This window comes from Pyxicephalus adspersus, chromosome 2, assembly GCF_032062135.1.
Source record: "Pyxicephalus adspersus chromosome 2, UCB_Pads_2.0, whole genome shotgun sequence".
Lineage (NCBI taxonomy): Eukaryota > Metazoa > Chordata > Amphibia > Anura > Pyxicephalidae > Pyxicephalus > Pyxicephalus adspersus.
Window position 1 is genome coordinate 34,348,771 of NC_092859.1, and position 13,639 is coordinate 34,362,409.

The 13,639-nt window shown below is 37.5% G+C and overlaps 1 protein-coding gene across 1 annotated transcript; it reads right to left on the minus strand.

The window, feature by feature from the left end:
• Positions 1-249: 249 nt before the first annotated feature.
• On the minus strand, positions 250-12,562 carry FGF6 (fibroblast growth factor 6). The gene is made up of 3 exons (XM_072403096.1): positions 11,985-12,562; positions 9,404-9,507; positions 250-1,535 (listed from the first exon to the last, which is right to left on the minus strand). Exons 1-3 carry the CDS (start codon positions 12,319-12,321, stop codon positions 1,359-1,361), a joined length of 618 nt encoding a protein of 205 aa, XP_072259197.1. The 5' UTR covers positions 12,322-12,562; the 3' UTR covers positions 250-1,358.
• Between the last annotated feature and the right edge of the window lie 1,077 nt (positions 12,563-13,639).

Below are 13,639 nucleotides of genomic sequence, written 5' to 3' on the forward strand. Positions count from 1 at the left end.
TTATATTGCACATTCTGCACAAATTGTTTGGAGATGCAGCACCACCAGCACTACACTACCTGATGAAGGCAACATTTACAGATCAGCCCATGTGAACACATGAAGCCAAAATCCAGACATGTTTTTTCAGTTTAGGTAGAAGTTTGCAGGTTCTCCCCGTGTCTGCGTGGGTTTTCTACAGGTGCTCCAGTTTCCTCCCACAATCCAAAAGCATGCAGTGAGGTTAATTGGCTTCCCCCCAAAATTGACTTTAGACTGTATAAATGACATATGACCATGGTAGGGACATTAGATTGTGAGCCCCTTTGAGGGATAGTTAGTGACATGCCTATGGACTTTGTACAGCGCTGCTTAATATGATGGCGCTATAATAATACTGTGTAATAATAATAATAATAATAATAATAATAATTATAAAAGGGGAACTTTATTAGAACATCTGTAAGGTTTTGTATCCTGAGTTCTTCACTGAGTAGGATTCTTGTTATATTTAAAAAACAATAAATAGACATAAAATATAGGGGTAATCTCAGACTGGGAGAGCAAAAACAACCTTGAGGAAGTTTGAACCCTTCCTTATGCTATCCAAAACTAAAAGATTGTGCTTTGATCCTTTAAATCTACACTTTGAAAATTAACGTCTGTCCATCAAAAAAAAAAGGTACAAGGATTATCATATTATAAAAGTGTACATAGAAGGCAGAAACAATCTGGGATTATAAATACTCATAAATTGTGGAAATGCTGCCAACCTATTAACTCATCGTCTACTATGAAAATATGCCATAGTCATTTACATCTGTAGTGCACAGTAAGTAACCTAAAAAGCAGTTGTTTTTTATCTAATTAGTAACTTATTCAACATAAAACATCACTATTGAAATAACTTACAATAAAAACTTTTTATCAAACACTGTTTTCATAAACATATAAATGTAGTTACATATTCATTAAAAAAAATCCTAGTAAGTAATAATATACATGCACCTCCTGATATCAAAAGCTGAGCATTGAGGTATGAGAAGTATATACATACTTCTGAATGAGTCAAGGACATTTTTCCTACAGAAATATATGGCAAAAAAACAGTAGTAGTCCTTTGCAAACAATGCTCTTGAAATTTATTTTTTATCCATCGGGGATAAATTAGGTTTACTGTACAAAAAAATAGCACATTTTGTATCTTTTTTTTTGTCTTTTAACTTTAAATGGCAGTAAGCCGATTTCGGATGGGTTGTGCAATGATTCTATAGAAACAGCTCCTTCCAAATATACATATACTCTATAACGGTATAAATATTTTACCTGGGAGATTATTCACATGTGCAAAATTAAAAGACATTTTAGCTGTGCACTGTTCATATTCGCGGAAGAAAATGCGTGACGGTCATTGCAGGTGAAATTTTCGTTCCTCTTTTAATTTTCCCATGCTTGCTTAAACCAAGGTAAGCACCTTTATATAACTGAGACTCATAGGCATTATAATTGTTTGATAGCAGGATTTCCTTAAACTTGCACTCATCCTGAAATGTTGCCTAGAAGAACACAACACAAAGGTATTAAAATAAGCAAAATAATCTAAACAAGGACAAAGCCACACCACAACTCAGCATAACAAAAGTAATTGTATTATTTCATTATCTCAAATCAGTTGAAAAAAGGGTAACAAACTACACAAAACAATTACATAAATATATCTACAAATATATATACAGCCAAGAATGCATTCCTCACCTCCTTACACTTTGAATGACATGACAACACATGATGACTAAAGGAATATCTCCTATATGTAGGAGCTTTAACATAATATCAATATAGACAGATCCAAGTCTCAGCCTACTGCTGCCCAAGGTTTGATAACCCCAAAAATGCCAGGATCACATCTACTGTATGTGGCTGTGCTAACTCCACTACTATACCATACATTATGTACTGTGCTTCCATGGGTTGGCCATATATTTGAATATAACTATTATTAATAAAAACTACTTACTTAGTCTACTACATATATTTAAAAGAATTATAGATTTGTTTGCCAGAGATAGTACAAACACCTTTTTATCAACATAAAGGATTTTGCAAAGATAGTAGGATCAGCGCAGAGCTTTTCCAATAATGTAGCAAATTACTCACACTGGTTTTCCTAACTGATAACTGGAACTGATTAAAACTTATAGAATTTAGTATGCACACTATATAAATTGTATATATATATTTATATGTTTATTTACATTTGAGTCAGCCATATTCTGAAATAGCAGTATCATAGTAACCTGCGGTGTCACTAAGATACTATACAGTGATAACATGAAATACTACATGATACACGTCTATTTTTTTATTGCACGGCCATGTAACGAATCTCTACACTATCTTCATTTCTGTGTCAGATTGCAAATGGCCAACTTGGCAAGGCTACTTTCTTCCACTTTAAATAAGCCTTTTAGCATCTTTACTAAGTGCACAGAGAGTATGGGAACAAGATGTACTTAGCACAAGAACATGCATGATCCTGTGGTCACCCCTACTGAAAAGATTAGTAAGATGTGTTCTGATTTAGACACTGAGCTACAAAAAGAATGGCCTTGTAGGCACACTACTAATGTCTAGACTCACTCTTCCCACTGTAAGCAATAAAATAGCAACTTGTCTTCAATGAATAAACAACATTCCTATAATACCTGCCATGGGCAACCTATGGAACTCTGTTCATGGATGGAATTTCTCAGGAGGCTTCTGGAGATAGAAGTTTAGCAGCAGGGACAGCAAAGATAGTATTGGCCACTGGGCTCACTCACAGATTTTTTATAAAGCCTAATATATTCAAACATACTAATTTACTACGTACTAATAATAATGTTGTTGTAAGGCCTTGTTAAGGGCAATCACCGAGATTATGATGACTTAATATTGAACAATTCTGATCTTCCCCAACTGATGGCTGGGATAAAAAATACTAAAACAAGGTCTGAAAACCATTTTCACTCCCCTAAAGTCAAGTGATGCTCAAGCCAGAAATCTCTCTACCTCTCTCTATTCTACAGGTCTCTATGTGACTGCCTACATAACCAGACACTCTCTATTATGTGTCCAGCAGCCAGCTTCTGTGAAAGTAGAAGAGGAATGGGGGGGGGGGATAGGCAGGGACTGGCCAGGATGGGTGTATCTGCAGCCGTCCCCTGGACCTGGAAGGAGCACTACTAAAGGACCTGGACAGCAGGTTTAGATAAGTATATCTTTACATGAATGAGGTAAGAAAATCTAGACTGCATGGGGAACAGCTAGGAAGGAGGAATGAGCCGGAGAAAGATTTTACCCAATGTGTTTCCTGATCAAGTGGTGATATGGTGGTCACATCAGGTTTGTTATTAAGTAGGTATACTGATTTATACTGTATAATAGAGTTTGAATTTTACTTTTATATCTTTGTTCATAAAAATGACAGATGTCTACTAAGCATTAAAAAGAAAATCAGAGTCTCTCCAAATATTAAATAAACAACCCTGATGGTTGCTTTCTGCCATGTAAAGTTGTTCCTCTGCAAATCAACTTTATTACAGCAAGTATAGATGGAATATCCCCACTACTTGCTCTAATGAGATTGACATGAGGAGTTGCAGAGGATCAGTGGGTGGCCTTATTAATTTGTGCTACATACACATGTAGTGGTTTGCAGTGTTAGAGCAATGTCATTATAAGGTGACACAGCAACATCAAAAAGCAATTTAACTATTACTCTGGCTATAAAGAGTGGCAGGAATGTCTGACCCACAAGAGAATTCCAAATTCCAAGAATTACAAATATTTTGGCCTTTGGGACACATGACATATATGCATTTCAACTGTGTATTTAAGTGTTAGGTTGGAGTGCCAGTTAAATTTCTGCAAGGATTAAACAAGGGCTGGTGTGTCACAGGATATTAAGTGGACACCTTATAGCTGGCTCCTCTGGGTAAATCTCACTATACCGGGGACTGACTGTGGATAATCCTCAACACTAATAGCTAAAACAGTCTAAAATAACGCCTTCATATCTGTGCATGAGGTCAGGCTGCACTTATAGTGCCTACCGGAATTAGCGTGACGTCAGTCCTTGCAAGGGTGCCGCAGTGCGCCTATGTGCGGGGGTGACCTTACCAGCTAAGTACAGTATGCTGAGATTTGGTGCCTTTACAAGACTCTTTGGAAAGTCATTATTTGTAAAGGATAAGAGCGTGTTATGACAGTCGGTGCCTGGAAGTCTACATCCAACAATAAATCTCGCCCTTCTGCTTCCAAGTCGCATGGGTCACATGCCACCTGTTAAGCTCTAACCCTCAGCGAGCTGATATACATTAGAGAGTCTGTGCTTTTTTATTCGCCCATAACATATTTATAGTGCAACTTATATTTGAAAACAAATACATGATGGGTGACTAGATCCAAAAGTGGGATTAGAAAACATGACATTTAATATTTCGCAGGTTAAAGAAAGACGCACAGATTTAATCCTGTAGCTCTAATGCTATTTTATGCTCACACCACCAAAATGGAAAATGTATATGTAATAGAAGTATATGCAAACCCTAACTCAATGACAGTTTGCTAAAGTCGTGCAATGCATTCACAATGTCCTTTTTTTGTTTTAATTTTTGAATAAAATACTGTTGTCATCTATCTGTCATTTCTAATCTCTTGCAATGTCTTTCTGTCTTCATGCACTCCGGTGATGGCTGCATTGCACTTTTTAGGTTAGGCATGTGTGTGTATGTAGAAGCAGAAACTTGTAGACACAATTAAAAGCCAGAATGATATTAAAGGACCACAACAGTGTGAAATGAACAAACATAGTATACTATAACAGAAAGTTCCCTAAAAAGGTTTTTCAGGGCTGGTTCACCCGGAATTATTTTATTTAAAGCTATGCCAATTATAAGGTGTACCAACTCTCCCTGTTGGTTCTTTTGTTCTTATTGATTTTGATAAAGGAGATGGAATTTGGCAGGAAAACCCCAAACCTCCAGAGTAGGGGTTTATAATAGGGAAATCTCCTCATTGGAGTATTCTTAATATATAGAAAGTCAGTGAATGTATCTGCCCACCAGGCTCGACCTATATTTGAAATAGCACTAACATGCTATTCATAGGGTGGAATGGCCCACACATTTCATACATGGAAAGAAACTTTCTGTATATATCCTGATATGTTGCACTTACTGACAGTCTGTCAGTCTGTCAAGGTGGCCATATATTTGTAGATATGTGCACAATCAGGTATACAATATGTACATGATATACATAATACATAATTGACCTAAATATCCAGCATTAATTTTACATTGGTATACAACAGACAGGACTAGCATTGCAAGATGATTGTCGGGGGTAGAATTAAGGACCAGTAGAAGCTATCTCTGATGTATATTATAAGAAATGGGGAGAAACATGTGCCCCTTTATATCCTAGCTACTTTTGTACTGCTCCATGCAATACAAAGCCTTGAGTCTGCTGATTTCTGACAATTCTCCCCTCTTTCTCCTGTCCAGCTTGATCAACAATAAATAGATCAATAAAATAGTTTTCCTCATGGATTTGTATTTGATTTAATGTTTTTAGAATTTTAGATAGTGTGTGGTCATCTTTAGATAAAAGAAGCTCTGGCATCTAAAAGACACAAGCCAATACTGCACACATATTTCAATATTATATCTATCTACAATGAATCAGTGACATCAGTAAGAATGCAACCTATCCATTCACAACATGTTACATCACTGACAGCTCATCCATCAATAATAATACATTCAATAGGGATCAGTGATGTCACTGAGAATGCAGCACATCCACTCACTAGAGACCAATGACTTCACTGAGAATGCAGCTCATTTATTTACTAGAGACCAGTGATTAGGGATGAGCGAGAATGCCTCTGGCATTCTCAGGAAAATTTCCTCTAACTTCCAATGGTTCCGCAAAATTTCGGCGAACTGATTTTGCAAAACCATTGGAAGAGAAAATTAAAACAGGAGGATTCCCAGAGCTTCATTCAGCCCTGGGAATCTCCCTGTTTGCGATCCCCGGGGCACTTGAGGTTAATTAACCATCTAGTGCCCCAGGGATCGCCTGCAGTCATAGCTGTGACCGTGTTCATGTGACCGTGGGAACTGAACTGCAGATGAACTCTGCAGTTCCACTACGATCCCCGGGGCACTGGAGGTTAATTAACTTTCTAGTGCCCCGGGATCGCACACTCTTCTCAATGAATGCAGCCACAGCTGCAATCATTGAGAAGATGTACGGCAAAGGAGAACCTACTGACATTGTAATATAAGTATCACTTACAAATTATACATTTGTTACAGATACAAATGTATCATTTGTAAGAGATACTTATATTACAATGTCAGGAGATTCTCCTGTACTGGGCACCTTCTCAATGATTGCAGCCGTGGCTGCATTCATTAAAAAGAGTGTGCGATCCCCGGGGCACTAGAGGTTAATTAACCTGTAGTGCCCGGGGATTGCAGAGGATTTCTAGGGCTGCAGCCCTGGAAATCCTTCTGTTTGGCGAGAGCTCAACCTCTCGGTGAATCAGAAGGCCGTTCTTGCTTACATTTTCGGTAAGCAAGAAAGGCCTGATTCGCCACGAGATCGAAATGAATATTCTCGCTCGCTCAACCCTACCAGTGATATCACAGAGAATGCAGCTCATCTTTTGACTGAAAATGGATGACCTCTCTGGGAATGCAGCCTCCATTCCCCGGAGACAAATACCGTCACTGAGAATGAAGTATGTCCATCCACCAAATACCAGTGACATAAATGAAGATGCAGCTCATGTATTCACTAGACATCAGTAACACCACTAGGGATACAGTATATTTTCCTCAAATGAGACTGTGCCTTACCATTATCACCCTATACTGCAAATAGGGAATATCAATAGAACTATGAAAAAAATTAAGTCGATCTATGCATTTAACAAACTAGTGATGTCACTGAGACCCTAACCTAACATTTGCTAATGTTTATAACACAGAGAAACCCTTAACATTCAGGTACCAGGGAATCCCTGCACATACTTTCTATATCTACAACCCATGCTACACATAAACAGCATGAACAATGAATAAATGGATTAAGAGTGTGACATATGTGACACATAATCCATGGACTCTATTTATAAAACATTCTCTCAAACATTCCCTGGTGGGAATTAATTACTGCCATTAAAACACATGAACCTGGAGCATTCCTACAAAGGATTGTTTGGAGGATTGTCAGATTCCCTGTTTTATAAATAAAACCCCTTATGACAATAATTTTAAGTATTAGCAATATAAAGTGACAATAAAAAAAGCTAGAATAAAAACACAAAAAGCGAAAATTGTTTTCTTACATATGTGGTCAATAAAATGCTCCTATAAATTGGCAGTCACTGAGAGAAAGTCCACCCTTCATTGGTAGTCCGTATGGAAAGCGCCCCATTACACTGGTGGTAAATGGTGGAAGGTTTCTATTACATTGATGGTAAGTAGGAGAAAGGCCCCATTACATTGGTGGTCAGTAGAAGAAGGGCTGAATAACATTTGTGGTCAGTGGAAAAAAGTCCTAATTACACTATTGGTCAGTAGAAGAAGGGTCCTATTACACTGGTGGTCAACAGGAAAAGGGTTCCAATACACTGGTGGCCACTGGAAAAATTTACCATAGAACGTTTAATTGAGAATGCAGCCTGCCTATAAACACAGGGAGGGAATACAACCTATTTATTAAACTGAGACCAGTGACACCACTGAGAAAGTAGCCAATAAAAATACTAACTGTTAGCAACATCTCTAGGATATAGCCTATACATTAAACAGGGACAGGACCACTAGTAAGCCTTAGTCCACACAGCCAGTAAGAACAGTGACTCCATGGTGGATCTGTGCAGCTGGTAAACCCAACTACCATATTTAAGTCAGGATTATCAAGCATTTGTGCTTGGATTTACAGTAGTAAGCCATCGCCTACTGCCTCTAGATGGTACCCTCCACTGCCCCTAATAATTGTTTTGGGCAGCCATGTCCTGTGAATGTGCACAGACTTGTCACCAATTTCATGTCCATGTTTCAGGAACTTCAATAGTATGTAGGAAAGTTCCACTCATCCAAACATCTAGCAGTGATGCCAGCTATAACCTTGCTTTTGTCTGTAGTTCTTCTTATGGTATGTTGAGATAGATCGTTAAGAACTGGTAAAAAAGCATGAAGAAATTGCCAAACATTCTCGTTATCATTGAAAGCAATGAAAGGTGTTTTTTTGACAGGTGTTTAGCAGGTTACGTTGTGTTTTTCAATCACTGCTAAGATGTCTCGTGCGGTCTTATGGTTGGTCTCCTGCTCATGGTCTCATTTTTCAAATGCCTGGCAAAACATTTGAAAAGCATTGTTTGTGTTTCCATTTTCTGTACCTCTCCACTTCCTATGCAAGAGAACTTTAACGCTTGAAAAACGCTCCTATGGTTAATTTAAAGCATTTGATAATGGCATGAAAAGCCTGATAAAAAATGCCTGTGGGGCCTCCTAGGAGCTTAGCGCTCAGTTGTGGTAACCACACAACCAGTCAACTGACTGTATTAACAAATCCTTAACCCAGGGGTGTCAAAATCTGGCCCCCAACGTCCTTTTTTTTTGGCCCCTAAAGGAATCCTTAATATGAACTGCAGCTGTCCCGCCGCTGCATTGAAATAGCGCCACTACTACAATTCCCGGCATCACTCGCCTCTATAGACGAGCAGGCTTTCTGCCTATACGTGGCCCCGCATTGGAGTGTTTTATAGACGCAAATAATGCCAGGAATTTTATTAGCAGTGTTATTTCAATAAAGAGGGAGTTTCAGTGGCGGGCCATCGCATTGGCCGCATTGGCATTTCCAGCACTCCCCCCCTCAGCTGTACTTTTCCTTGCTACTCCAACGCATGGACTTGGAATGGTTGGATTTTCATAAAAGAAAATTGTTGTTATTATTATTCGTAGCCTGTGCAAAAAGGTTACCATTGGCATTTAACTCAGAAGGCTACAAATAGAGAAAGAGGCATGAGATTTTTTCCTAAATAAAATTAAAAAAACCAATTTTATGCCTCTTTCTCTATTATAAGCTTGTTCCAGACTGAATGTGAAACAAACCCATATGAGAAAAGGTTTTATATCTAATGAGAAGGAAAAATTTCCTCAATTTTTTTCAATAAATAAAAGGTTGGTCCGCGACTTTGTCTAAGTTTTGAATTTTTGCCCTCGGTGTATTTGAGTTTGACACCCCTGCCTTAACCATTTTGTACTCAATATGAAACAAAAATAAAGTTTTGGATTCAGAAACTTTAAATAATTAGCAGACATCTCAGCACAAATAATATCATATATATATATCCAGTACTTACTGAAGCATATACTCTTCCTTTGTTGTTCATCGCTATGAAGTATTCCGTCTTCACACCGTACAAGCTAATAACTCCTCGTTCTACTGTGGAAATTTCTAGGAGACCTAAACAGAAAAAATAATACTGTTAATATTTGTGCATTAAATCCTCACAGGTAAATGCTACTAAAATGAAATTGTGGGGTTGGCTCATATAGAATGTTGAAAGGAGTCTCCATTTTTTCCACAACAGACAAATTTCTGCTGTCCCATTTCTTGAGCAAGCTAGAAATGTGAGAGGACCTTTGGGAGACTGCTGTGACACCTCTCTGTATAGGGTAGAAATGAAAATGTCACCAGCTGTCTTCTGGGCTTCAAGGCTCAAAAGTTTTGGGGTCAGTGACCAAATCAGGTGTGAAGTTCATACTTTCTGACTTATACTTGATTACTGTGCTGCATGCTTGCTCTGACTAAGCAACTCCAAAACACCTAGTAACCATCTTAACCAAAAAACAAAAGTGTAATATATTACAGCTAAATAGTCTATAGATATGGTTGCTGCAATAGCTTTAGATTTTAGGCTCTTACCCCTTTATCTTCACCTGGTGATCCTACCAGTAACATATCTCCTGCCCGAAAGTGACATCCCTCACTTACCCAAAAAAAGCAGTGTTGTCTTCCTAGTACAGGAAGTGTGTGAGGACTACAGAACTTCTCCCCTCTCCTCCTCTCCATAAGATGAGGGATTCTGTATTCTAAAGAGATAGCTAGGAAAAATGGTGGTAACAGAGAGCCCAGGAAATTATTCTCTCTATAACTCTCATTATGATATTTTTTGTACCTATCAAACAATTGTAATAAAATCACACAGCAGTTAATAGTCTGCCCACTTCCTGCAGTTTTAATTTTTTTCAGACCAGCAATCATTGGTGCTCCTATACAGTGCATAACTTTTTTTTTACTATGTTTTTATTAATAAGAAGAAGAGGGTAGGCAAATACAACGGTATAACAACAGGAAACAATACAAATCGTAGCAAGACTATAAATCAGCAAATCACAAACACAAACATATTACAGCTCATTGTAGTTATAGTCATTAATAAACTGCATCAGCAAAATAGGTGCATTATTTGGTGGTGCATTGGATGCATTATGAAGCTATACTTTGTGAAAGAGGGAGAAAGATCACAGGTTGCTGGTGCTCTGTCTAATATATATATATTTATATATATATATATATATATATTATATATATATATTTATATAATATATATATCTATATATATATATATCCTATTCAGTTGTCATCATTATATATTGCATTTGCTAACAACATTTTTATTTTCTGAGCAGAAATGCATTACCAGTATTGTTTAGTTATAAAACTACCTTTGCTGCAAAGACATTGAACAACCTACATCTAATACCCTTCAAGTAACACAAGAACAAGAACCTGTATTAAAAATCTTCTCTATTTGTATTGAAATGAGGAAGCTATTTATATTAATATTATTAAAAATATTATTATTATTATTATTATTATCAGGATTTTTAAAATCTTTTCTACTGTTGTTTATTCACATTTCATTAAGTCAACTAATACCATTTTGCACAATCCGCCTCAATTGTCATTTTAAGGACTGACTGGGCAATGAAGTATACGAGAACAAGGTACAAGAATGCAAGAGCAAGAAGTAATTAAAAAGTAATTAAAGTAATTTAGTTTACACCAATGCACTAACAAATATAAGATGTGTTGTATTTTTGTGCAGCATGTTTTGATGTGCTATAATGCTTCACAATGCACTGCAGTAACTATTATTACCATAAAGTTAAAAAATGAGTTTTAAAATACACTAGAATGCATGTACAAAACAGATTTCAGCACAAAGTAGCTTAAAACACATAACAGCATGTGCACGTTTAACATGCATTAAAGAATATGATATTGTGTGAACAAGCAGCAAATCTCACACGCAAAAAACCCTTACCTAAAAAAACACTATAGTTATTTGATGACCTGCCAAAACCATATAAAAGTTAATATAACTATTTATCACTATTAATATTCTCTGTTATTGAGTTTGTTTGTATCCCTTTCTTTGTACAGTCCCATGAAAGATAAAAACATCATATTAACTATTATTATTACCATTATTATTATTAGTAGTAATATTGGTATAATTTATATATTTTAAATCTTTGGCTTTCCTTGTATAGCTATGGGTGTCCTTGTTAAAGTTTATTTAATATAGAATAAAGAATATTGAATCACTTAAGTGGATGATCACTGAGCTCAGTTATTATGATAAGACTGTTTCCTTTAATCAACCAACCTGGGATAGAAACAAATCCAGATTTTTTTGCACATGATTTTGCACTTTCCTAAATAAATAGCCTTCTTTAGTTTAATGTGTGCCTATATGCATTGGCTGAGGTTATTGCCAACTTGAAGCATGATGAGGATTGGCACTGTAGGATTTCCTGACAGGTGCATGTCTGGTATAAAACCCACAGAAGAAGGATAGATCGGCCATGCAGGTGCAATAAGCAGCGATGCCAGTTTTACAATAGCTCAATAAAACATCAGATGTCACTCACTATAAGGGCTTTCATTATGAGCACCATTGATTTTCCCATCCGGGAGGACTTGCAGGTGAAACCCAATTCCAATGTTACAGTAGAGTCTCCGTTGTCTCTTAATTCCCTGCAAATAATTGTTCTTCCACTTGGCATCCAATCGGTCAGAAGGCATCCCAATAGACCTGGAGAAAAGTGACTCCCACGTCCTCTCCAGTGATGTCCCGTTAGCCCTGTTTGGGATAGGGAATGAGGAAACCATCCCAATCACAGCACCCAGCAGCAAGAGAAAAGGCAACGTCCAGTGAATCCCGACTCCTTGGGACATAGTAATGAAAAGCCTTTGTGCAACGGCCATCCGGTTCACCGTCTGGACACGTGGTCAGAATTGATGGCCCTAAAAATACCGCCCTCCTTGTTTTTCTGTCTTCAGCATGGCGGCAGGAGCTTATTTTTGGAAGGCAGAGGGGGCTTGCTGACATGAAACCAAACCCTGAGAGTGTATGAGGGACAAAAACACAGAGTCCAACATACTCCAAACTGATGGAGACCATGTTTTGTATCTCCCGAGGACTTGTGGGCAGCTTAGCTATATCTGCTCGGCCTATCTTTATACTTCAGAGGCTGTCCTATTTCTCAACGTCATAGTGACATCAATGGCATGCCAACGGTAAAGTGGCAATATAGAAAGAGACTTAGCACTAACCTGTTCAGCCTCTCCGGCAGCCAGCCCTGGTTTTTTAAAAAGCTGCTAACGGCAGGTCAGAGCTAGGATGAGTTACACAGGATATCTTTCTGAAAATGTTACATGTGAAAGGGCCCCCTTCAAGGTCCAAATTGGTTGAATGGTCAGATGCCTAGCAGGCAGCTTCCTTATTTAGAGCACAAGAAGTTAAAACAGTCCTTTGCCTCATCGCTGAGCAATGATAATCCTGCAAGCACTTCCTCATTAGTATGTCCACTGAGTTAACGTTGGGATAACTGAATCCAAAAGTCGTGGTATGGACAGGGCCATAAGCAGTGTGAGATTTCCCCCTGCCTCGCTATCTCCTGAAAAGAATCCCAGTCATAAATTCTCACTTCTAATTGTATCGGAATGACACAGTCTTTGTCAGGGATTATTACATTAGATTCGCACCCTGCAAATATATCTGAAGACAGATGATTTGTTATTTGTGTGCTTTGTATCAAAACAGAATGCACATTTTTACACCATTTTTTTACTGAGAACTTAAAGGAGAACCCCAGCTACACAGATCCTTCTCCTTTTTCATTATACAGTACATAGTATACCAAAACTGTTATGCTACACTAAACCTTTTCATCAGACTTTCCATGTGCTATTTTGAATAGCTAGTATAAAGGAAAAGTAGTGGTAAAACCAAGTAGTTGTAATCAATTATATTTTGCATTTATTTCTTTATGGTTTACATAATATATGTGAATACATAAACTTTTTTATATATTTGTGATTCTACATAACAGTTTTGCTTGGATTTTAGCTTTAGCAGTCAATAGCTTTAGCAGCATCTGAATTACCAATGTTAGCTGTAAAGGCTGCCAGAAACTTGTAATAACAACAAGTACAGATGAATTTGACTTACTACTACTAGATATACTATGGGCCTGATTTATTAAAGCTCTCCAAGGCTGGAGAAGATACACTTTCATCAGTG